The sequence below is a fragment of the Vicia villosa genome, linkage group LG4 (genome assembly GCF_029867415.1).
Source record: "Vicia villosa cultivar HV-30 ecotype Madison, WI linkage group LG4, Vvil1.0, whole genome shotgun sequence".
Lineage (NCBI taxonomy): Eukaryota > Viridiplantae > Streptophyta > Magnoliopsida > Fabales > Fabaceae > Vicia > Vicia villosa.
Genome location: NC_081183.1, coordinates 190,835,016 through 190,862,562, shown reverse-complemented (window position 1 = coordinate 190,862,562; position 27,547 = coordinate 190,835,016). Strand labels below are relative to the sequence as shown.

At 32.4% G+C, this 27,547-nt stretch overlaps 4 protein-coding genes across 4 annotated transcripts in view; 1 reads left to right on the top strand and 3 right to left on the bottom strand.

Annotated features, from left to right (window-relative positions):
• Positions 1 to 1,238, top strand: part of LOC131598586 (1-aminocyclopropane-1-carboxylate oxidase-like) — a 1,760-nt gene extending 522 nt beyond the window's left edge. Inside the window, exons 2-4 of the mRNA XM_058871169.1 lie at positions 1 to 42; positions 197 to 527; positions 888 to 1,238. The exon at positions 1 to 42 is cut by the window's left edge and continues 182 nt beyond it. Coding sequence (XP_058727152.1) covers positions 1 to 42; positions 197 to 527; positions 888 to 1,136 — 622 coding nt within the window. The 3' untranslated portion in view covers positions 1,137 to 1,238. The remainder of the gene's footprint in view (positions 43 to 196; positions 528 to 887) is intronic.
• Positions 1,239 to 5,369: 4,131 nt separating this feature from the next.
• On the bottom strand, positions 5,370 to 8,682 carry LOC131598585 (uncharacterized). Its single transcript, XM_058871168.1, has 4 exons — positions 8,494 to 8,682; positions 6,948 to 8,390; positions 5,917 to 6,861; positions 5,370 to 5,834 (listed from the first exon to the last, which is right to left on the bottom strand). Exons 1-4 carry the CDS (start codon positions 8,680 to 8,682, stop codon positions 5,370 to 5,372), a joined length of 3,042 nt encoding a protein of 1,013 aa, XP_058727151.1.
• A 12,334-nt stretch (positions 8,683 to 21,016) lies between these two features.
• On the bottom strand, positions 21,017 to 23,527 carry LOC131596491 (uncharacterized). The gene is made up of 5 exons (XM_058869149.1): positions 23,290 to 23,527; positions 22,948 to 23,062; positions 21,872 to 22,468; positions 21,559 to 21,742; positions 21,017 to 21,472 (listed from the first exon to the last, which is right to left on the bottom strand). The coding sequence occupies exons 1-5, from the start codon at positions 23,364 to 23,366 to the stop codon at positions 21,447 to 21,449; spliced, it is 999 nt and encodes a 332-aa protein (XP_058725132.1). The 5' UTR covers positions 23,367 to 23,527; the 3' UTR covers positions 21,017 to 21,446.
• Positions 23,528 to 24,024: 497 nt separating this feature from the next.
• LOC131594136 (uncharacterized) lies at positions 24,025 to 26,933 on the bottom strand. Its single transcript, XM_058866231.1, has 2 exons — positions 26,082 to 26,933; positions 24,025 to 25,286 (listed from the first exon to the last, which is right to left on the bottom strand). The coding sequence occupies exons 1-2, from the start codon at positions 26,890 to 26,892 to the stop codon at positions 24,082 to 24,084; spliced, it is 2,016 nt and encodes a 671-aa protein (XP_058722214.1). The 5' UTR covers positions 26,893 to 26,933; the 3' UTR covers positions 24,025 to 24,081.
• Positions 26,934 to 27,547: the final 614 nt, after the last annotated feature.

Below are 27,547 nucleotides of genomic sequence, written 5' to 3'. Positions count from 1 at the left end.
TCATCCCAAAGATCAAGTTCCTTCAAATACAATAAGTTTCGGGTATATATTATTTAATTTGATGATACATTAATAAAAATGATTACTATATTTATATTCATCACAACTAATAAAATTAGTAATATAAATTTAATGATCAATTTTATATATTTTTTAAATTTAAATTTACTATATTTTTGATCAATTTGTTCATCAGCAAAACTACAGAAGAATATAACAATGAAATGAGAAAGATTGTAGCTGGATTAGCAAGGGCCATGTCAAAAAACTTAGGGTTTGATGAAAACTATATAGAGAAGGCATTTCAAATGAAGTTAGGGTTTGATGTAATAGCCATGAATATTTATCCACCGAATTCTGAGGCCAAGAGTGATATTGGTCTCCCTGACCACACTGATCCTGGTTTTGTGATCACTCTAATGCAAGATGTTAATGGAGGGCTTCAAATTCTATCACATAAAGGGAATTGGATTAATGTTTATATTCCTCATCATGCTATACTCATACAACTTGGTGATCATCTTGAGGTACTTTATTAAAATTAATTTTATTTTTCAAAATAAATATTGAAACAAACAAGTCACAAAAAGAATAATATCAAATAATAATAAGCTAATCTATTATTGATATATAATGCACATATGCATTAAAAATCGGAGTTACAAATATTACAGTGCCTGATATGGATCGGTATCATGTACTTATATGACATGTGTCAACAACTAAGATTATCAAAATAATGTCGAAAATTCAAAATAATGTTTGACAATAAATGATTATCAATATTTAATTTGATACAAATATTTTTTTTAATAAAAGAATAACTTTAATTTTTTGAATAATATTACACCATCTCACTATTTTGTTTTCATTTGGTTTGATTGTAGATCTTAACTAATGGAAAATATAAGAGTCATCTCCATCGAGTTATTGTTAACAAGAACAAAGTGAAAAGGATCTCTATTGTTACCCTTCATGGACCTTCGTTGGACAAATTCATTGTTCCAGATACAAAATTTGTTGATGATGAAAATCCACAAAATTACATTGGAATGACTTACAAAAAATCCTTGGAAGCAAATGGAAACAAACCAATCGATGCACAATCATCACTTGAGCAAATTAAGCTAGTGTAATTGTGTAATATAGTTTTTTTAAAGTAAAACATGGTTATGATATATTAGTGTAATTGATTGTATTATTATGATACCTAATTAATCATATTCCAATTGATGTAATATAGTTAATTATATACGATAATAAAACAATCTTAATATTACTCTTTATTAGTAAATTATATTTTATTTGATTAAATTATGTGTATCTCATTATTTTATAAAAAATTGATCTGATTCACATGAATATTAATCTAGATAAGAGATTGTAGTAAATTGTGAGAGCATAAAATAGTGTCTTGCAAATTTTAAAAAAATAATATTATATTGTTCTCCCATCTCTCTCACACGTCACATATTAGCGAAAATAAATCATATTTAACAATAAAATAATAGCAATAATAATAATAAATAATAATAATAATAATAATAATAATAATAATAATAATAATAATAATGGATGAATAAATATGATAAAATATAAATAAAGATTAATTTAATATTAAATTAAAAATATTGATAAATAATTTTTAGAAATACGTATGATTTTGTCATTAGGAATTTAGGATAATTATGTAACTATATATAATACAAAAAATTAAAACCTAATAAATTAAAATATTTAATAATATAAATACTAATTTTATTTTTTATCAAACTAAAATATATTTTCTTGTAAGGATAATTTTGTCATTAACATATTATATATACATATTTTATTTTGCTTATCTAACATATTACTCAGTCATGTCAACGAATTTTTATAAAATTATATATATAACATTATTAATTTTTTTATCAACTTATAAATTTTAAAACATTTATATGTAATATTATTATATTTGGTTTCATGTGTGAACCAAACACATGATAGGATAATTTTATATTGTCTATATCATATCTTACCCAAAAAAAAAAATCCTATCATATTCTATACATCAAATGGGTCTTTAAATGTTTCAGACAGAAAGATGTAATATTACGATATTTTAAATAAATTGAAAATATATTTTTAACAATTTTCTTATTTATTTAGAACATCCGATATTTTAAATAAATTAAATATATACTTTTAACATTTTCTAATTTATTGATTTGATTTATGTTTAGGGAATTTAAATAAAACTATAGCACTGTCTTTTAATAGTATATTATTATTATTATTATTATTATTATTATTATTATTATTATTATTATTATTATTATTATTATTATTATTATTATTATTATTAAAAACTAAAGAATATTTATGAAATAAGTATGTGTATCTTATTTATTTTGTTTTCATGTGTTTAGTTCAGAGAGATACAGATCAAGTATTTTGTTTTCATGTGTTTGGTTTAGAGAGTGATATGAGATTGTTTGATTTGCTTTTTAAAAACTGTTTTCTCTTTTTCAAAATTTAAAAACTGAAAAAATTGTTTGGCTTGTAGTTTTTAAAACTTGTTTTCTAAAACTGTTTTAAGTTTTATTGTTTTTAAAACTAAAAAACCAAAACAGCTGGAGTCTATTTTGCTTTTCACTTTTGAGTATTTTACTTATTTTAAAAACTCAAAATCACCGAGAAACTAGGAGTAACAAAACGGGTTCCGTATGTGGGGAAAATCCGATTCATTCATACTTTTTTGTGGGGTGGGATAAAGTTTTAGGTCCGCTCTCTTTAATATGTCCATTCCGTCCTGTTTTTTTCAGACTTTTGGAGACATTAGCTTTTTCATACAATTTTATTATTTTTAGGCCTAAAATTTTTAATGTCCGCGGACTTTTCCCGCTCGGCCCTCACTTATTGCGGGGCAGACCCGCGCTCACAAATATATCTGTCTCATCCTGCTTCGTTTTTTCGCAGGTTATTGAAGAACGGGTCTAAACAGACAGACATGCCCGTTTGTCACTCCTAAGAGAAATTATCAAATTTTATTAATGACACAATTGTAAATATTGACTTAGCTTTATTTTATTTATTTTAACCAAACAAAATATATTGGTTCTTTGTTGACTGTTGATTCGTTACGAGTGTCTCTTAATGGATTCTAAAAAATTGTTTCAATTTTTAACATTTTATTTTATTTTAATAATTATTACTTAATTTTTATAAATATAAAACACCTTTTAAAAAATTAATAAAAACACTATTTTAACTTACTATATGCATTTAATAAAATTTAAAATATTTAAATTCAATTTAGACAACATAAATAGGTTATCACCGGTTTAGTCCTTTTATTTAATATATGAGGTTTTCATTTAAAAAAAATTTAATTGATCAACTAATCAACCCTAATATGAAAAGTTTTTGAATTAAGTGTTCATTAATCAATGAAAGACTTATCTAATTGATTGAATGGATTATATATTTAACAAGGAGCACCCAATTGTTACTTATATTAAAAGAATTGTACTTAAATGCATACTCCCTCTTTTTTTTATTATAAGTCGTTTTAGACTTTTCACACAGATTAAGAAAAATAATAATTGTTGTATGAAAATGAGAAATTATGAAGGTTTTTACAAAATTATCCTTCACTAATGACATGTGAAAGATAAATTTATATAATTGAAAGGAGGGAGAATAATAAATATTTAAGGATATAATAGGAAAAATAGCATTAATTATTCATTGGAATTGTAAAGCGACTTATATTTAAATATAATTTTTTTCTAAAACGACTTATAATAAAAAACGGAGGGAGTATTATTTACTAAAATTCATATTGGATAAATATTTATATTTCTAAAAGTATATCATGAACTTCTTTTAGGAAAAAAAATATAAGTTTGATTATTTGATAGGTTTTAAAACGAAAATATTGTAATTAAGATTTGGGAATTTGAAATAATATATTTTTTAAATTTAAATCATTCTATTATAGTATGCCTATTAATTAAATAATAATTGACTTTTTTTATAACTTATGTTAGACCATGACATACTAACAAATGTACTCAAGTATAAAAAATAGGGTTAAATACCTTTTACCCCCCTGCCAAACAAGCGAGTTTTGGTTTTGCCCCCTTTAAAAAAAAAATTTGTTGCGCAGACCTCACCAAATTGAATTTCCAACCATTTGAACCTTCTACCATGTTTTTACCTAGAGTAACAGGTTTCCATCCTACGTGTCTGTTACCAATGTTTTTTTTAATTTTACCAAATGCCACGTTGGCACAGCATCATCTTTTTCACTCTTTCTTCCTCACGATTCTGAAAATCCCCAAATTAAAAACTGTGAGCCCTAGGGTTTGGCAAACCGTGACCATCCTCAACGGCTGCGCAGTGTTGTTCTTCATCATCTTCTTCGTCGTCATCATCACTAATAGGCATGGAACAAAGCTACAGCAATGGAAGCAGCAACTCTCATGAGATTACGAGTGTTCCCCAGTGTGGTTGTCGTTTGCCAATGAAGATGTGGGTAGCAAATACAATGCAAAATAGAAACCGGAAGTTTTGGAAGTGTCGTTTGGCCGGGGTAATATGTTGTATGATTTATATATCTGACTGGGCTAATTTGAGTTAACATATATATATGTGTTATATGTCCAATTTTTGTTGATGTTTGCAGGGTCTTAATTCTTGTGACTTGTTTTTATGGGATGATGAATTTGCCACAGCTATGGGTGGAAGTTCAAAGAGTGAAAATCGTGAATGCAAGAAATGTAACGTTGCGTTGGTGAAGTTGGAAATAACAATGAAAAAGCTTGAAAAAACAAAGTTGAAAGTTACCATAATGCAGAAGAAGATGTTTCAGATGAAAATGGGACTCATGTTGTGCTTGATCATGTTTGCAGTGATTTTGAAGATCAAGATTTAGGCATTAGAGTTCTATAATAACAAGATGTATGCTTGTAGTATGTTATAGTATGCTTTATTTAATTTGCTGTAGTCTTGTGATGGGCAAATTATGTAAACTTCAAATGAATTAATGGAAAATTTTGTTTACAATTGATGGCTTTAGATGTATTAAACTATCTCATTGTTTTGTTTATAAGGTGTAATGAGTTTACTATGCACCAGAAAATAAATTGCAAACAGGTTATGAGCATAAAATGTTCTTCATATTAATCAAGACATTAAGTCTTAAACTGTCAGTACATTGACTTACACAAAACACCATTAACTTGTTCAAAACATGCCCAAAACTTACAACACTCAAAGATCAGTCAAGATTCACTTGTTCATAACACCATAAACTTACAAAAAACTTAACATTGTCTTAAAGTTAACATAAAACATGTGACAAAACATAAAGAGACATGATTCTATTTCTTTGCTTTCTTGTTTGACTTCTTTGATCCACTACCCTCCTCTTCATTTGTCAATGACATTGGTTGGTCACTATTGGAACCTGGCCCTGTAAATGGTTTTGGTTTTTTAAACCAATTAATCTTGATTCTTTCACTTGACCTCTTTCTCATTGGCTTGAGCTCTTTAACTGCTTTCTTTTTCTTGGTGGCCTCTTTATAATTCTGTGCAGTGGTGATGTCTGGTAGGCTTGTTATGATATCATCAGAAATCCCATCAAAATAATCAGTCTGAGCTGGATCAGTTGGGATAACTCCACTTGCCTGTGTTGCATCAGTAGGGTCCACTTCACTTGCCTGTGTTGCATCAGTAGGGTCAACTCCACTTGCCTGTGTTGCAGTATGGTTTGCAGCATTTTGAGTAGAACCTTCACCATCTACATGTTGAGTTGTTTCAGTTGATTCAGTTGTCTTCACCTTTTTCTATCAAAAAACAAAGTTATCAGTTAGAAGCAGCAGTATAAATATTCAGACATTAACAACAAATTTGGTTTCTACATCATACCTTTCTCTTAAGAGCATTTTCATCCTGAACTGAGCTTTTACAAGTCTGTGCATTATGCCCAAACTTATCACATGTTGTACACCTGTAAGAGACTCCTGGCAATCTTCTTCTAGCCCCATCCTCACCAGTCTCTCTAATCCTGAGCTTTCTAGGCCTCCCTGGACCCTTTTTAAAGATTGGTGGCAACAATTCATCCGATTCTACCTCAGGCCACATATCCCGGCCATTAATTGGACTAATAGCATAATTATAACATAACTTATACCTCTCTCTAGAGTAACACTCATCCACAAAATCCTCAGGATTTTGTTGTCTAAATCCCAATGCTGCTACAGCATGCCTACAGGGAATGCCCACCAGCTCCCAAAAGTTACAACTGCATGACTTTTTTGAAATATCCACTATAAACTCTTGTGTATTGAAAGAATGTGTGACCTGAAACTGTTCATTCATTGCCCAAGTAGGCAGCCAATGAGCACTCAATGCAACCTCCTTGTCTAATCTTTTCCTAGGTATGGGCATGACCTTATGTGGCCATTTTTCTAACTTCAAAGCAGATGTTGAGCACCTATTCATTAAATACTTTCTGATCCATTCACACATGGTCAGAATTGGCTTATCCCTAGCATCTAATATTGTTGCATTGAAAGATTCAGAAATGTTGTTCATTAGAACATCACATTTTGGGAAAAAATTAAAGGCATGCTTACACCAGCTTTTTGGTTGAACTCCCATAAGCCAACTCCATGCCTTTGGATCAAGTTCTTTTAACTCATTCATCTTTGTCAGCCATCCTTGATAGTATGTTGATTTTGCTGCCCCCATCATCAAGTCCCTTATCAATGCTCCTCCACCAAATTTCTTTTTGAAGTTAGCATATAAATGTCTCAAACACAGTCTGTGTTCCACCCTTTCACCCATGTCTTCAAAAACTGATACCAACCCCTAAAATCAACAAAATCAAAGACATATTATTTTCACAATCATCAAAAAACACAAAAAACACAAAGACACATAACTATAGCACTAACCTTTTGTTGGTCAGATATAAAGACATATTTGTTGTCCTGCCCAATGTCACCCATCAGCAAATCAATAAACCATTTCCAAGTTTCCTTGTTCTCTATTTCAACAACTCCAAATGCTAGAGGGAAATACTGGTCATTGGGGTCCCTACCCACAGCAATTAGCAACTGACCACCATATTTTGTTTTCAAGTGACAGCCATCTACCCCAATGAAGGGTCTGCATCCATTACTGAACCCCTTTTTGCAACCATCAAAACAAAAGTAAAAGGATCCAAATCTTGGTTGTATGGTTGGAATAGGTCTGTTGACAGTGATACTCACAGTATTTCCAGGGTTAACTCTATGTAGCTCAGATGCATACCTCCTCAAATCAGCATATTGCCTATCTGCATCTCCCTCAAGTATCCTCTTGGCTATGAGCTTTGCCTTCCATGCCCTTGCAACAGTGATGCCCACAGAAAAATTCTGCCTCAAGTCTTGAATGATGTCAGTAATCCTAACACTTTGTGATGTTTGCATCTTTTTTACCACAGCTTTGGCCACCCACCTTGAGCTTGCAGATATATTGTCTAGAACCCTAGCACATGTGTGCTTATCAACTATGGTTTTTATAGCAAAAGTATGTTTGTGGCCCACCTTTGAACAAAGTATTAAAAATCCACATTTGGCCCTACATTCCACCCTAACCCTGTAGCTCTCGTTTTTCACAAACTTTATTTCCCTACCATTTAATACTGACCACTCACGTATAGCTTCTCTAAACTCATCAAGGGAATTAAATTCCATACCCCACTCAAATTTAAAATTCTTATTAAAATGCTCCTTTTTGAACTTTTCAAACTTGTGACCCTTGTCCTCATCTGATAAATCAGGGTCTGAGCTGTCTAACTCATCAGTAAGATATTCATCTCCATCTTCCATTTCTTTCTTTTCTGAACCCCTCATAACATCTGATAGGGAAGGAGCTTCCTTCCTAGGTACAGACACATCTACACCTTCAAACCCATCATCCAACCCAGTGGCACGTTCATCCTCACTATCTCCTAATCCTTCCACTCCTTCTTCATCACTATGATCCTGAACTGCTATTTCATTAACACATCTAGGACTAACAACTGAAAATGAGACATCTACTACATCGTGCTCTACATACATTACACCATCTACTTCATTGGCATAAGAAAATGCACCTACATCATAACAGTCATCATCTTTCCTAATTTGGAAAAAGTTGGGATCAATTTCAGGAACCTTTGTCCATACCCTAAATGTGCCTTCACTGTAACCCCACTCATTCAACAACTTGTTAACGCAACTCATGGTAAAGTTGTCAATGTGAATGTCAGTTACATGTGTCGTTACCCCACCCCTGTATATCATATCCCCGTCACCCATGCTCACAAATTCCCCTCCATGATTGAAAACAATACTGATTAAATGCATATTCTGAAAATTTTTAAGGAAATGAAAAATATTTTAAACCCTAAAATGATGACAACACCTTAAATTTGTTAGACCCTAAAATAATGACAAACCCTAAAATTCGTACCTTGCCATCTTCAATAACTTCTTCTTCTACAGGTTCGTCCCTGTTCACAGCATTGGTTTTCTTCGTTGAATGGCTTGACTGAGTCGTCTTCTCACTCTGGCTTGACTGTGTCGTCTTGCTTGACCGCGCCGTCTTCTTTGGCTGACTCGTCTTCATCTTGCTCGTCTTCGTGTTCTTCGATTTCGCCATTGCCCTAGCTTTCGTTTTCGCCTTTCCTTTTTTCAGACTGATTTGACCTAATTTTTTTCAGGGGGGTAAAACAATAACAATTATATAATATGGCTTATGTGGCATTTGGTAAAATTAAAAAAAACATTGGTAACAGACACGTAGGATGGAAACCTGTTACTCTAGGTAAAAACATGGTAGAAGGTTCAAATGGTTGGAAATTCAATTTGGTGAGGTCTGCGCAACAAATTTTTTTTTAAAGGGGGCAAAACCAAAACTCGCTTGTTTGGCAAGGGGGTAAAAGGTATTTAACCCTAAAAAATATAGTGATTTAGGATCTCATTAAAAAGGATAGGCTAAATGATGTAAAAAAAATTTAATGCTAAACATATTTTCAATTCTCTTAAAAACAGTTTTTTAAAATTTAAATGCCAAATAAATTTTCTCGTTTCTTCATCTTTAAAACAATTTTAAAAATTTAAGTGCCAAACTTATTTTTCTTCACTTCTCTTTTGAAAAATATATTTCAAAACAAATTTTTAAAACAAATTTTAAAAACTAAAAATCAAAAGCAATTCAAACAGGCCCTTTTCTTGTGTTTGGTTTAGAGAAAGATAGAGACCAAGTATTTTTTTAATGTGTTTGGTTTAGAGAGTGCTAGAGACCAAGTATTGTGTTTTCATGTGTTTGGTTTAAAGAGAGATAGAGATCAAGTATTTTGTTTTCATGTTTGAACAATGTGCCTGAGTTTATTTAATTAAACTATTATTAAGGGAAGGTTACTGGCATGTGGCTTTCCCAACATTATTAGGGAAAACACATTTAATATAATAACAGTTGAAAAGACCTACACTATTACAAAAAGCGATTTTAATCTCAGGTGTGAAATGCATTTTACTTTGGTTAAAGAAGAAAGATAACGAAGATATCATAAAAAATAAAGATTTAACACCTCAATTTTAAAAAGACCAGGTGGTAAATTTATTGGGTTCAAACCCTATCATCTGTACTTTTATTATTTACAAAATTAGTGTTTCGTATATCTCGATTTATTAAGAACCAAGGGGTAAGTTAGATTGTTTTTTTTATAAATTTAAACTCGTTACATCGTTTTCACAGTAAATTAATAAAATAATTTATTTATAACCTACAATATTTACCCATAATATTAGATTGTTTATACATAATAACATAAAAATTAATTTGTCCATGAAAATCATATGTTGGATCTTCAATTCCTTAATATTCTGGGTAAGATCAAACGATGAGTGTCACTATATTCTCAATTGCTTTTTGATGCAATAAATATTTAAAAACATAAATCATAAACCCAAATAATTTTCTGCTCTTGCAATCCATCATAGAGAACTTTTCATGGCAAATACTCTTGCAAACCTTAAAGAGGAGGATGTAGATAGTTTCAAGTGCTTCAAGATGTTTCATTATCAATTTTTGATATTCATAATGCTTTTATAATGAAAGCTTTTTATGTTTCGCGCGGATCATTAATGGTAGTGTCTTGAGCGTTGATAGTCATGAAATAGAAGACAATAATTTGTTTAAGGACGGTAATCAATACCTTCAATTTGTATGCTAAATTATATTCTCAGTTATGATAAAAACTAAGGTGAAAAAGCTTTTTTTTACATTACATTGTTTACACAAAATATTAAAACACAATATTACAACAAATCCAGATTCTTGGAGAACAATAAATCTTTGTTCTAAACATTAGAAAAAGTTATATAGATTGAATGCATCCAACTTCTAAAGGAGTTATCTGTTCCAACCATTGGAAAATATTCTTCTGCACTTGCAATCCATCATAGAGAACTTTTTAATTCCAAACTTCTTTAAGTTCCAAGATTTCATTATCTTGCCATTCATCCCAAAGAATGATGCGTACGAGTTAGCATTAGGGTAGATTATATTTAAGAAGTGATTTTATAGTAAAATATGATTATTTAATCCCTTGGTTATTAAGAAAACCGACGGGATAAATCATTTAGCTTACAAATAAATAATATAATAAAAAGAAAGGTTCCTGAACTCTTTTTTCCTCAATTTTAAGAAAAATGAGGTAAGATATGGTTTTATTTCTAAAACATGGCGCGCTTTAGAATCATATCACTAGAATAACAATGACCATCCATATTCAAAACGTAACGTATGTTTTAGATTTTCAAGGAGGCTTTTGAGCTATTTAAACAATATTCATATTTTCAACGTCTCATTTCCAACTCTTTGTGTTTTCAAATCTAGTTTCAAAGTCTTTTCTTTTCTTCAAATATGAATGAAAATCTTTTGTTCGTTATCAATGAAAAATTTGTTGATTTGGATGATTTGAGAGGCAAAGGTTTTGATCTAAGGAAAACTATTTCCAAACAAAAGTTGCATGGTTACTTTGACATTCTTCATAGCCCCATCTACATTAATCCATTAAAGAGTTTTGGTTAAATTCCTTTGTTACTGGTCATGATGCTGAGGCAATCCAATCCTATGTCAATGACTCTCCTATCACCATTACTTCATCACTTATTGCTCAGGCAATAAATTGTAAAGACGAAGATAATTGTGTTGAACATTATAGATTCAACATTGTCTACTCAACCCACTTTCGCCTAATTTAAGCCAATAAAGATAAGTCCACCAGTCCTGCAAAAATAAGTCCACTACTCCTAAATGCAAAAATTTGGTTTTAACTTTTATTATCAAATTTCTGTACAAGAGAGAAACTACTGGATACGGAAATTTGGGATGTCAAACATCTCTTATATTTCCTTACCCGCAAAGTTAGAGTTAATCTTCCTCTTAACATTTTTAACTTCTTAAAGGAAATGATAGTCATATCTCAGGGGGGAATGATTTTTCTCATACCATATGGAAGAGTTTTTTCTGAACTCTTCTCTCACTTAGAAAATAGTTAATACGGATAATGTTGAAGTTAAATGGACTCGGAAGTTTGAATATGTAGAATAGTTATTATGAATTAAATATTTTCTTTTTTATTATTGCCTAGTATTCTTGTTTATTGATATGACAAAGATTTTGAGAATTACTAATTAACAAAGATTTTGAGATTTACTAATTAAAAAAGAAAAACATGAAATCTGGAAAGACCCCAAGTGAGAAATTCTTAAAAAAAGTTTAAAAGAGCGAATAGGGATTTGAAGCAAGATCCTATATAGCTATGTAATGTTACCCTAGTTTTTGAGAGAACCGGGGAAGAAGGTTATTTATTTTCTTTAAGAAATCAAACATTGCGCCACCAGGACCTATACTCTCGGTTTTTAGCATGTTCGAGATGAAAGTTTCATCATAAAAAGTGTTATTTGTAGTAGTGCTATAATAACGGTTGAAAAACCGTGATTAAGTATGATGTGATTGTATGTTGATTATTTACAACCACGTTCCAATGTCTATGGTAGAATACTGGAAAGCACGCTACCTATAACCACGTTTGTTTTAAATAACCATAGTGAACAGTTGCGCCATTTTTGCTATTTAAACAATCTTTCACTACGATTTTATCTTTCAAACATAGTGATATGTTCTTTGAGTTTATTATAAAATGTGTGAAATGCTTATTTCACCAACTACTCACTAAGCATATAACCTTTAATGTGATATAGAAATTAGTAATTTGTCAAATTAAGTTATATTATAGTAACAAGTTACAATGATCAATGTTTTCCTAACTTTTTTCTTTTCATTCTCCATATCTCACTCTTTTTTTAAGTGTTAGAATTAGGTTCAATGCTTGTGATTCATCAACCAACACTTCATTCTCTACTCAACTAGTAAAGAAGGAAGTGTTGATTGAAGAGCTATAAGCATTAAACTAAATTTTAACTCTCAAAGGGGGGATAGTTACGTAGAATGGAAGTAAGAAAACTCAAAAAATATTTATCAATGTAATTTGTTTTCTAAAATAACTTAATTTTTTATATTATAAATTTCTATTTCAATTAGAAAGGTTATTTAGTTAGTGACGGGTTGGTAAAACACTCAAATCATATATGACATAATAAACTCATCTAATAGTTAGTGTTGCAATATACTCCCTCTGTCCCAAATTATAAGAGAAATTCACTTTTTAGATTCATTGAAGAATTAATGTATCTGGTCTGCATATAGACCAGATGCATTAATTATTCAATGAATCAAAAAAGAGAATTTCTCTTATAATTTGGGACAGAGGGAGTACAAGGTATATCATTAAATATCAACAACATACAACATATAAATTATCATCAACAACATCTACTTTTATCAACATACATACAACTTTTATCAACAACATACAACTTTTATCAACAACATACAACTTTTATCAACAACAATGTATATCAACAGAAACTAAATCATCGTCAACAATACACATCTTAAATAAAATACAACATATTACAATAAAAACAAAATCAACAACAACATACAACTTTTATCAACAACATACAACTTTTATCAACAACAACATATATCAACATAAACTAAATCATCGACAACTACACACCTTAAAAAAATACAACATATAAAAAATAACAAAATCAACAACAACATATAACTTTCATCAATAACATCCAACTTTTATCAACAACAACACACCTTAAACAACATAAACGACTTTTATCAACAACAATAACATATCAACTCATAAAATATTTCATAAACGTAACTATCTATGAATGTCATCCACAATGAAAGGGGGATGTAGCGGAAGTGAGAGCAGAAAATTTGTGTTAAATTTAAATGGATGTCTTTCACACAAGTTTATGCTGAAGCGGTAAAACGGCAAATAACAAAAGTTTTGGAAATATTTATCCGGGAAATTATCGTCTCCACATGGATTAGTGATTATCGAATTTTTGTTATACAAGTCTCGTGTTCTTGAATTTCAGTTTGAATGGGTTAAAGTAAAAGCAGAAAAGTAAATATGAACATAAAAATAATTCATTCTTTAGAGAGTAGGAACTTATCAACCATGCATATAATCCACTCCTCACAAACTTAAACCTATCGACAAGTTATACTCAACCTACAATACTCGTCAATGTCATCACGTATCAACAACAACACCCATTGTATCATCTCAGAGGCGATCTCTCAACCAACCTCATCAACACAGAAGACAACTGTGTTACTCGCGGCGACAATCTCTCAACACAACACAACCAACACAGAGGCATTAAGCACATATACCCAAGTGAATGTCAGCTCTAAATCTATCTCTAGAATTCAGAAACTAACTGATAATCATCCTAGATAAGGATTCGAGCAATGTATGTCTATATCAACCCAAATCCCAAGCACAGGACAAAAATCTAAGATAACAATCGACAAAAATTTATAAAGCAAATTAAATATAACACCATGGGCGACAAATATATACGAGTTTGAAGTAAATACATATACAAAACCCAACTAAGAGAGAATACACAAAGAGGAAAAGAAATGAACCAAAAATCTCCCAGTTTGTCAGCGTCGATTGATTATCAATCTACCCCGGATCATCCGTATGCAAGCTCCATAGTTGTTTTCAAGATCTCTCTACTAAAAAATGGTTGGCGATGGATTCGGATTCAAAAATACCCGAAACATCCCCTAAAAATATGTTTTTTCCCAGTTATACACTTACAAAACCGCCTAGATCGTGCTTAGTGCGATTAACCGCGCTTAGCCCCCTCAACAAATAAATAAAATCTTATTTTGGCCATAACTTGAGAACCGTAACTCCGATTTGCGCCCGGTTTGAAGCGTTGGAAAGCTTATTCAATGCTTTATTTAACAATGAATAAATATCTACAAAATTTATATTTTTCTCATATTTTTTTGAGCCTTATTCATTGATGAATTGCTCAAAATCGCGCGTTTGAAGTTCTTCTTCGACACTTTATTGCTCATGCTCCAAATACGCATCAATACCTACAAAATGAATATAAAACTATCAAACAGTACATAAATGAATCAAAAACTCGAAGAATACATAATATTTACAAATATAATGAAACCGTACGCATTCACGCACAAGTTGAGGAAAAAGAGACGATAAGTGTCGTAAAACTATATACAAATATAACTACAATTGGGCACTTATAAGTTTACATCTTTCACTTTAGTCGCGTCCTTCTTATATTTTTTATTCATAGCAGTACAAATCATTTGTGAACCTTTTCTTAGTTCATATTATCCTACAAACAACATGAAAGAAGCTATATTATACATGTCAATAAAAGTTCACTTCTTAGGTTATACATTCACTCATCTTTAGTTAAACAGATTTGGAAACATAAACTATTGAACTATGAAATAAGCTCTATTATATATTGTGAAGACTAACCTGTAACGTAACCATTTTGTAAGCTTTGATGCAACAATGGTAACCATTTGAAAAAGACGAGTTCGCTGCATGAGCTTAGTGTTTCCATTTTGATTCAAATTACCTAAGATTTAGGTCATATTTTGATTCAATTTTGGCTATTGCAACCACTTTTTGGCTCTTTTCAAAGACAACATTAAAGAGTTGTTGTCTTTTATAAATTTCCTCCTCGGTTAAGGGATTTGGAGTGATATCAAACGCATGCTCTCCATTAAAATCCTTCTCAATCTATGGTATGGATGATTTGATCTTAAAAAAATTTAATGCCCGAGGTAAACAATATTTCCTCCATTTTGTAGTTGGTGGAATCATGTATTATCTTCACATATATGACACACTTTATGTCTCTTAATATTGTACCCACACAAATTACCGTATGCATGAAAGTCATTAATTGTGAAAAACAATATGGCGCTCTCTTAAAATTAACACTTATATATATACATCATCAACATCAATGTCTTCCTCCCACATAATTCTTAAATCTCCAAGAAATGGAGTTAAGTAAACGTTTATGATATTTCCTATTTTTTTTGGACTCAAAATCATCATTGATAACATCATAAATTTGCGCTTCATGCACAAACACAAAGATATGTTGTAAATTATGAGAATAACATACTATGAAGAATGATTAGTACTCATATTACAAAACAAGTTTATTTAGTCATTGGAAACCCAAGCCTAAGGTTCCTTGGCTCAAGAGAAAAATTCAAAAATAACGAATCAATTTTCTTCCATTGTAATGAATCAACTGCATGACAAATTTCTGCATCACATATTCTTTCATCTACATGTCATATAAAATTATTTGCATCATTTAAATTATTAAACAATATCTTTAACCTTTGAATTATCCACGTCACCTTGGCAGAAACACCAATTCTAGTTACACCCCCATCATCTTCAGCATTGTTGTCATTCAGCTTGTAGCGTGACTCTCCGCGCCTTAGGCACTCATTCAAGTTTCATACTCTTTTCTATATAATATGCTATCATTAAGACATTTATGTATTTTGACATATTCCAAACCCATTGGACATAATATCTTCTTGGCCTCATAACTACTATTCGACAACGTGATACCTTATGGAAGCATTTCTTACAACAATTCAAACATATGGATGATACATAATTGGTTGGTGCTAATTTGTGATTGGTCATTTTGATCCCAACTAGGGTATTCTATGTATCTTATTAAGTTCTAATATTGATGGTTTAAAGAGGTTTGTAAAAAGATTCACACCTTCACAAGTTAAGCTTTTTAGGTCAAGTAGTTTTTTACTTAATAAAAACAATGTCTTGATCATATCCATGACTTTCAAATATATTGAATAACAAATATATTGAATAATTAGAAAGACTTATGCAAATCCTATATAGTTATCATGCATGTCTACTCTCATTATATAAGTAAAACACAAGGTTACACACATCTCACTTTGGCAGGCTTTACAATTCCTAGCTTATGTAAACGAGTATTCTCTAGACAGTAAAAGAATCAAACTTTAAATAGAGCAAAAAATTCATAATCATACTGTATTTCACAGATAATTTGTCATTAATCATAAATAAAGCATTTAAAGAGAACAAAATATTTTTCATGCCATATGTTATTTGATCTTTTGTTTTCAACCTATAATTGGTGATTTCACACATTTTAATTGTTTCGATCATTATCTGAATCATCCATAGGCAAAGTTTCTTTATGGCAGTACTTTTTCAAAAACATTTCAATTTTTTTCCAGAATCTGACATTTAATCACGAAACAATTAAAACAAAACAACTATAGGTTTAGCTTGGATCGTCTTTTCATTCCACCCCTTGCATAAAACATTTGCCTGTTGTTAGGCAACAAAATAATGAGTGTTGCAAAGATGTCCTTGCCCAACCCAGGGATTCTCGCTTAGTGCACCTGTGCAACCAAGTGCATTGGGCTCACTGGGTTATGCTTAGTGCGCCCTCTGTGATCAGCATCAGAACTTGGTTTTTCCTCTATCATTTTCTTTGACCAAGATACAATAGCTTGATCTAGTAGAAATTTAGACAAAATGTGCATGGTGTTTAGTGTAATTTTGGTAAATAACAAAAATCCTATATGATTAGGTTGTCTCCTAATAAGCGCTTGTTTTTCTTCATTAGCTTGATGCCTATTTTTTATGGATCATCCAGGGGTATGACAATGATGTTGCTGCCATTTTTTCTTATGTATGGTTTTAGTCTATGATCATTCACAATCCATTTTACTTGATAAGTTGGATCTTACAATTCCTCGACTACATGAGGTTTTACTATTCTCACTTTAAATGGCCCTGGCCATTTGGACTTCAATTTTCCAAGGAAATTTTTTAGCATGGAGCTGAATACAAGGAGCAATAATTATATATTAAACTTTTTCCTTATCAAGTGTTGATCATGATAGTTCTTGACTCTTTTTTTGTAAAATTTAGATGATTAAAAGGCAGGTCTTCTTAATTCATCTAATTTGTGGAACTGCAATTTCCTCTTTTGTCCAACTAATGATTGGTCAAAATTTAGAAATTTGAGTGCCCAGTAAGATTTATGTTCTAAATCCACTAGAAGGTGAAAATATTTTCCATATACCATTTGAAATGGTGTCAATCATATAGGACATTTGAATGTTGTTAGATATGCCCACAAAACTTTATCCAATTTTGATGAGGATATTGTTTTCTCTAAAATTCTTTTTATCTCCCTGTTTGAAACTTCTGCTTGACCAACGGAGTCAATTCTCCAACAATAATAAACTTATACTTCTAGTATGCTTTGTAGTGACATCTCATTTCTTTTGGAAGTTCCTCCGACTCATTGGCAATTGTGACAATTTTGTGTGTTATGAGTATCTTTGAATATTTATGGCCAATAAAAGCTTGATTGAACTTTAATTTCATTGTATTCTCCATTGTAATGTCCATCGTATGGAGAATCATGACAATGCTAGATTATACTTTGTGCCTCTTTGTTGCTCACACATCTTAAAATGTGATCAACCCGTATTTAAAAGAGATATGGATCATCACACACATATTGATATGCATCCATTAGAAATTTCTTCTTTTGTTGTCAATTCAGGTCTTCGGGGAGAATTATAACAACTTCGTAATTTGTCATATCAGCAAACCACGACCTTTCTTATATTTTGAATAGTTACTCATGTGAGAATTCTTCTAGTATGTCTTTATCTTGACTGGTTATATCTTTGTTTACTAACCAAGATAAATGGCCAACTACCACATTTTCTGATCCCTTTTTGTCTTTTATTTCCACGTCAAACTTTTGAAGTAAGAGCGTCCATCAAATCAAGTGTGATTTAGAATTAGGTTTATATTGACAGCTGCATTGTCAATATAAATAACTATTTTTGAACCAATCAAATATGATCTAATTTTCTCTAATGCATATACTATTGCTAGCAATTCTTTTTCAGTTCGCATAATTGAGTTGTGCTTCATTAAAAACTTAGCTTGCATAGTGTATTGCACGAAAACATTATATTTTATCTAACAAGTATTGCACCTATTGCATAATCACTAACATCACGCATTAGTTCAAAATCAAGTTCCTAGTTAAGTGCAGTGATTATTGGTGTAGCTACTAAACTTTATTTTAAATGATTAAAAGCACGTAAACAAGATTCATCAAACACCAAAGACTTATCTTTATTCAGAAGATAGTTTAATGGTTTTCTGATTTTTGAGAAATCTTTGATAAATTTTCTATAGAATTTTCGTGCTCGAGAAAACTCCAGATTCCTTTGAAATTCATTGACAGCGGAATTTTCTAGATCATTTCTACTTTTGCTTTATCCACTTCAATTCCTTTGGCAGATATTTTGTGTCAGGGTACAATCGTTTTTGCTATCATAAAATTACGTTTTTCCCAGTTCAAGACTAGATTAATCTCTACACATCTTTTTAGCAAATTATCCATATTATGAATAGATGTATCAAATGAATGTCCAAATACATAGAAGTCATCTATAAAGACTTCGATTCATTTCTCTATCATATTTAAGAAAATATCCTGGCTGGCTAATCTTTTTAACATTTTGTCCATGAAGGATAATGTAGAATATTTTTTTTCCGAGTGACTTGATTAAGCCTAGCTATGCACATTCTCCATTCTCCATCCAGTGACCATCTGAGTTGTACTTGAAAAAGAATATAAGATATGAGAGATTAGAGAAGAAGATGTGGTATATACTTGAAAAAGAAGATGAGAAGAATGCGTGATACCACTGATAGAAATTTAAGAAGACTTAAACTGAAACCTTAAGTGTGAGGAAAAAATCATTCATAAGGCTAAGGCATAATATGTTTGAGTTTGTGTTGTATGTGAGTTATGTGAAGTTTGGGTTGTAATATAATGCAGTTTAGTTCAGTTTGATTTGATTTATAAAATATAAACCGCAAACCGAACCGAATCACGCAGTTTTGGTAAAAAAAAAAAAAAAGGCCCAAACACATTCAAACCAAATGTGGTTTTTGCAGTTTCGATTTGATTTGGTTTGATTTTGCGATTTTTTATTTGATCGGTTCGGTTTTGAACACCTATAACCAAGAGTCAATAGAAGACTTGTTTATTTCTCTGATTATCTTATTGGTGAAGAAAAAATTGAAGATAATAATTTGCATAATTTGGTTGTGTTTAGTACCAATGAGGGTCTAATCACTTCTGAGGAAGCTGCAAAGAACGAGGTTGGAGAAAAATCATTGACAGGAAGCCATTGAATGAATGTAACAACACTTGGGAATTCTCAATGCTTCCTAGCGGAGCAAAGAGTTGGGTCAAATGCATCTATAAAACAAAGTAAAATGAAAATGAAAAAGTTGAAAAACACAAAATAAGATTGATGGCACGCATGATTATAATTTTAAGCTAGGACCAAGGACAGTATCTTGATCCTCAAAGAAACAACCAATTGTGAGACTCATAACCACCTAAGCAAAGCAAAGTTTGTGGTAGTCCTCAAAGAAACAACCAATGTGAGAGTCACAACCACCGAAGCAAAGTTTGTGGTAACTACATGTGCTTGCCAATGAGTTTTGCTGAGAAGAATCATAGTGTTAATCGAATAAAGACACGCTTCCATCAATAATTACACAAGCAGGATTCAAGTAAAAATTACATTGTGAACTACCGTGACAATAGCTCCAATATCAAATTGTCCAAGAGTCCTATGATGCATGAAAGAAGCAAACATATTAATGAATGATTGCATTTCTTGAGAGATTTCACCAAGGATGGAGTTGTCAAATTGATTCACTATGATCATATAGTTGATATCATTACAAAGTCTTTGAAGTTAGAGACTTTTTGCTCTTTGAGGAATAGCATTGGCATACTTTGATTGTGTTACAAAGACTTGAATGATAATGATGTAAAATGATTGTGTTAGGCTTGAATATACTCTGTATTAACATTGGACCTATATAAAGCACCCCATTAATGAGAATAAAAAAAACATCGGCGGAAGTTACACCGACAAATCACACGCAAACCATGACCACAATCTCTCATCACAAAGGATTTTTGTTAGGAGTACAGAATTCATAGTACACACTAACACTACATACAAAAGTTAGGATCAAGCAAACAAATCATATACCCAAATGGACAGTTTAGCTTTCTCGGAGACGGAATCACCTTTTGAAATTTATAAACACCATCGTCTCTCTCCTAAAATTTTGCTTCAAAGGTAACCTAGTTTAAGAACTCAAATGGACCTCCTCATTTACAATATTCTCTTACTTCAATATCTCTTTCTTCTACACACTTGTTGCAAGAACCAATGTGAAAGAAAATTTCTAATGTGACAACTCCTATTTCATAAATTTTTAAAACCTAAAATGTCCAATCCAAGCATTTCAGAGACAATGAAATATCATATCAGTATACTTTGACACCTTTTCTTCAAGTTATAATTATACATGCTAAACTAACAGCTTTGGAACAAATACACAAATCTAGCTGCAAAAGCCATGTATGATGATATATACAAGTTTACAACATTTCAAAAGCCAATCCCCCTTTTCCAAAGCTAGTACAACAGATAGCTCTTCATGGAAAATTTAAAATGGGCAGGGGAAAAATGAAATTGACTAGCAAAAAAGGAAATGTTGAGCTAAACTTTAAAATAGTTGTCACATCGGTTAAGAAATTGAAAACTAACCTAGGTTTTAGAAACTTGAATAAAAGTGCTTGTTTGTTTCTGCTGCCTATCACTGTGTGCTGACTCAGTTCTACTATTTGGAGCTTTGGATAATTCACATTCTGCGAAGGATGAGACGCGATAAATACAATCACATCATATAACCAAACATACTCTAAAACCTGTCCGATCATAATGCTTCCGCCAGCTATCATAAATCTTACGTCTAGTTCCTTCTACATCTTGTGGAATGCAATTAAAACTGCGGAGATACCAATATGTATAAGCCACATTTTAAAAAAAAATAATTGGACGTATATGAATAAATCAATTATAACAATAGCTTACCAATCAAGCAGAGGAGAATAACAATGGAAACAGTTATTCGTGCGAGCCGACTGTATTGCATTTGATATTGAGACCTTTGAAGCTGTCTCTGAATAGCACCACACCATCCATAGAGTTGCTTGTTGTAACATTCATCCGAACTATCGAGGCTACTTTTAGTTTTTTCAAGGCAGGTATTGCTTCCCTTTTTTCAATAAAAACAAAAAATAAAGAATTACAATATCAGTAGTATTTCAACAAATGCATTAAAAGTCAATCAAACAAGTCTCCATAATGAACAAAACAACAAAAGCAGTTTAAGGGCTCAGCTCACCCTATTCAATTCAGCCATTGGAATTAGTGCACTATCAGTTTCTTTATGATGATCCACTGTTTTCAGTTTTCTATAACCATTCCTCGGCCACTTCAATTTCGAGATTGTTTCAACCGAACTAAAAAACCCCGATAAACTTGGCACCTTATGCATTGGACCACCAGAAGAACCACTGGAGGAACTCAACTGCTGCGGATCATCGTTAACTGAAATTTTCCAATAACCAATATCAGCACTAGCACTAGCTACCCTACGAAACCCGTGTGACACATCCTCCTTAGCTTCGCCACGCCCAGTTGAAACAGGAAAATCCTTCGACAAATTAACAACAGAATCTTTATCACATAATCGTTGATTGTTAGTTCCAGCAGCTGGCATTCCGGAAAGAAACATAGCAAGCTCGTCTTTTTCTCCTTCGTCCAAACACACCCACGGCCGAGACGCCTTGCCACCCGAAGGGAACGCTTCATTTAACGAAAGCTCGACTTTCTTTATCTTATCCTCCATAGCAGTGATAAAATCTCGGTGCCTAGTTCTTGCGTCATTACCAGAGTTTCTACTATAACTTAACTTTATTTCGCGTTGAAATTCCTCTAACTGCATTTTACAACAAAGAAACAATACAATCAGTTAGACCATGTATGTTCTCTTAGTTAAAATAACAACATTTCTCTAATGTTGAAAATGTGATTGAAATACTTCATGAAGTGACACGGGACACGGGACACAACCAAGTAGATTCAGGAAAGAAAACATCTATAAATATAGCTTTCAATGTGCAGTTAAGTACAAAAGTGCCAAAGAGAAAATACAATCATTCCGTCGTTATTATGATGATAAAATGTGTCAAATGCACTTCACAATAATTAAGAAAGCCCATTTAGCTATGAAGCACGCACACAAGACACGGACACCGGATATGACACCGACACTGACGCGTCAACATCAGTAATAATTTAAGAAAATGAATAAAGTGAACGCAATCACATTTGTCCGTGTGTGACACCAATATGGATCCTGACATGACCTTTTTCGGAGGTGTTGATGCTACAGCATTTAGCAGGTTTAAAATTTACCTGCCATTTAGCAGTGCCAAGAGTAGTAAGTAAATCTCTTCTGAGTTCATTAGGGTTCCACATGCTTGAATTATCTTTGGTGGCATGAATCCATGTCCTAAATGTAGATTCCATCCTTCAAAACACAATAATCACAAATCAATATCCATAAATTTAAAACAATACACATAATAAAATTTAATTCAATATTCAACAAGAAGAAAGGGAAAAATATATTAAAAAAATTTAAAATTCATACCAAAATTTATTTTCCAAAACCTAATAAATAACCAATTAAATAAATTAAAATAAAAAAGAGAAAATCTAATTGCAAAGAGAAATGGATAAGAATGAAATTGGTACCTATCTGCAGATTCCTGAACTTCTTCAGCAGCGTTAAAGAATGGATCTTTTTCCCATCGGTCAAAACTCGACGCCATGAAATTGAAAAAAAGATTTGCAGATATAAACCCTAATTGGGGGAATTGAATATCAATTGAAAAGTATAAAAATAAGAAAAATAAAAATAAAAATGGAAGAAATGGATTTGAGAGAAGGGTTGTGGTTAGTTACTATATGGTTGAGAATGAAGAGGGTTGGAATGTAAATAAATAGGAATAAGGTTTTGTTTATTTTATTTTGGAACATTTTTAATGTTTATTTAATTATTGAGTATAGTAGTCAACGAGAATTTCTCATAAGACCATTTACAATGGTTAAAAAACTCAACACCCTCTTTTTCAACTCCCAACACTCCACATCATTTTCTCTTTCTTCCACCTAATAACTCAACACCCATTCAACTTTTACCCTCTCCAATGGTTTTTCATTCAACACCCTACCCCACCACTTTTTATTTTCATATTCTTATTTAAATTTTATTTTTATTTTTATGATTACATAAAATTACAATTATCGATTAAAATTAAATTAAAATAATAAATACTTAATAATTTATTTTTTAATTTTTTGTAATAAAAACAAAATTTATTTAAATAATTGGATACGATACAAATCATCTTAAATTAATTTAAAATACAACACACAATTAACGTAATTAGTACGTTTCAAATAATTTAAAATGCAATACAACACACAAGTAACGTAATTAGTACGATACAAATAATTTAAAATGCAATACAACACACAAATAATTCAATCACGGAACATTCCAAACTTTGTCCATATGTGCTTCACTAGATCAGCTTGCAATTCTTGATGAACATTTGGATCACGGAACTCTGATCTAGCACGCACATGATTTGCAAAAGCGGGTAACACCTCGGTCGAGTATGGTTGTGGTGCACTAGATCCACTTTCCTCAGATTGCTCAAAATCGGTCCAACGTTGAGAATATGAATCTCGTTCATCCTCAACAATCATATTATGTAATATGATGCATGACCTCATGATGATACCCAAATCAGCTATGTCCCACAAGCGAGCTGGTTCACGGATGATTTTAAATCGAGCTTGGAGCACTCCAAATGCACGTTCGATGTCCTTCCGACATCCCTCCTGAAATTTTGCAAATAATTTATCGGGTTCACTTTGAGGAAGTCTAATCGATTTGACGAAAGTTGGATAAGAAGGGTAGATACCATCAGCTAGATAGTATGCCATATTATATGGACGTTGATTCACAAAGAAATTCACACTTGGAGCCTTTCCCTGTTCCACGTCATCAAACACTGGTGACCGGTCTAGAACGTTTATATCGTTCAACGTTCCCGGACATCCAAAAAAGGCATGCCAGATCCATAGGTCATGAGATGCAACTGCTTCAAGAATAACTGTGGTGGTTCCCTTATCCCCTCTAGTAAACTGTCCTTCCCATGCTTTAGGACAATTTTTCCACTCCCAGTGCATGCAGTCAATACTCCCAATCATCCCTGGGAACCCCCGCATTTCACTAACATGCAGTATTCTTTGCAGGTCATCTTGGGTTGGTGCTCTCAGATACACTTGCTCGTACAAGCGTATGATTCCTTTACAGAATCTACGTAAGCACTCCAATGCTGTAGTACCTCCTATTTTGATGTACTCATCGACCGCATCTGCTGCAACACCATATGCTAACATTCGCATTGCTGTGGTACATTTTGCTAAGGGTGATATACCTTCTTTATTGGCTGCATCAACTCGCTGGGTGAAGTAGTTATCACTACTTGAAAGGTCCCCAACGATTCGAAGGAAAACATTTTTTTTCATCCGGTACCGACGACGAAACATTGCATCGCCATATGTAGGCTCATTGGCAAAGTAGTCGTCAATTAGTCTTTGGTTTGCCGCTGCATGATCTCTATTGAGATATTTTCTACTACGAGGTGCATTATCTTCCGATATTTTGTTTCTACGCTCTCTAAATCGATTGACTATATAATTTTCTTCAATTTCACGATTTTGATTGTAGGCTGCGATATCAAAATGATATTGTGGTGGACCACTGACGGATTTGAAATAATTTATTGTATAGAGTTAATTATCAGATAAGGAATATATTGGATGTGGGTGGTGGACCACTGACGGATTTGAAATAATTTATTGTATAGAGTTAATTATCAGATAAGGAAACACTACACTGGCATATTGAAACAACAATAATTAAAGCAAACACTACACTGGCATATTGAAACAACAATAATTAAAGCAAACACTACACTGACATATTGAAACAACAATAATTAAAGCAAACACTACACTGACATATTGAAACAACAATAATTAAAGCAAACACTACACTGACATATTGAAACAACAATAATTAAAGCAAACACTACACTGACAAATACTTCATTGAAATTAATTATCAAACAGTTCTGCCTCCAACTTTTTCAACAGCTGGTTCTTCCGGTCATCTAGATGCTCTTCGGAAGTTAGCTTTAGATACATCTTCATTTTCTTGGTTTTAGTCTTTTCCAAGGCTATATTGTTAGCCTGCTGTTGCATCAAGGCTATGTTGTCCAATCGTTCAAGCTCTTTCGTCTTGAATTCTTTGTATTCAGCCCATTCTTTGTCCACCACCTCCGAGGCATATTCCTTGCTTTTCTTTTTACCCTTTTTTTTAGCTGCCTCCCTTCCTATAGGACGAGCACTGGATTCTACAGTGTTTGAGCCACATGCATCACTCTCGCGAGATCTCTTAGATCCACTACTTCCTGAGCCAATATTTCCTCCTACTTGACTAACATAACGTGGTTGATCACGGAGAGCGTGCCATTCTTCCATTAAAGTGAATCTAACATTCTTCCCACATGCATATAATTCCTGCGCTTTTGCCAAAACATCATTCTCCGACCAACCACTTCCTTGCATACGCTTAGCGCCATCATAAGCGCCAATCCATTTACCCAACACTTTGTTCATATAATTAAAACGGTTTCGGCATGCAGGTCCATCACGCGGAGGATCGAATGAGCAATGCTCATTACAATACTCAGCAATTTTACCCCAATATGTTTCACCTTTCTGGTTTCTCCCGACAACACTGCTTGTTCCAAATTTAATCCACCCACTAATTAGCACCAAATTTTGTTCAGTGTTCCATGCTGGTTGCTGAGTTTTCCTGCTCTTAGGAGTTGAATCCTCTGAATTTGGAGCGACTTCATTAGAAACTATCATGCCACCAATAGTTAGTTGTGTTGAAAACTCGGGAAATTCAGGTACACCACCACTTGGAAAATTTGCATTCGCCATTGTCACATAACCATTAAACGGGGGTGTTTGAGATGGATTTCTCGGCATAGATCCATAATATGGTTGAAAGTTTGGAACAGAGGATGACTGGTTGAAATTTGGTGGAAAACCAAAACTAGGTATGTTTTGAGGATGTTGGTTGGAAAATTGATTTGGATTTTGATAATAGTTGGGATTTTGATAATTGTTGGGATTTTGAAAATTGTTGGGATTTTGGTTAAATGGAAAATTAGCAGAATTTTGAGTGTTAAAATGATTATTGGGATCCATTTCACTAAAAAAAGACACTTAACTTAAAAAAAAACACTAATAGAAAGATAATAATAGAGAAAGATAGTGAAAAACTTGGATTTTTTTTCTGTGTCCAAATCAAATGAACCAAGTCTCTATTTATAGAGAAAAAAAAATCATGAATTTTGGTATAAAAAAAAAAAAAAAAAAAATTAATTTGCAGCGAAATAATTGAGTTCAAAGTATTAAATGGATAAAAATCTGGCCAGCCAATCAGAAACAGCCACGTGGCTGCACTTATCTCCTTTTCCATTCTCTCTCCGCGTGCAAACTCGCCCACTCTCACTCCCAGCAAGTGTGCCACACGCGCCTGCGTTGCACCACTAAGATGCTGCCACGTCAGCTTCTGGGACAGATTAATTGGTGTTGAGTTTTCTCAACACCTCTCTCCTCCAACACACACTCAACACCACATTCAACTCCCCATTGCACATCTTTTCCCCATGTTGACTTTAATTAAACTACCCATTGCACTTGGTCTAATGGTCGCATGTGGATTAGGCATGCTGACAATGTTAGTGGTCAAAAAAGTACTACCACACGGCTTCAAGCTCTATTTTGTAATTTTCATTTGGATGAATTGGGGAAGGTTCGGGTTTTTGGAGATGAAGGAAATTTTTCATTTTAGTTATTG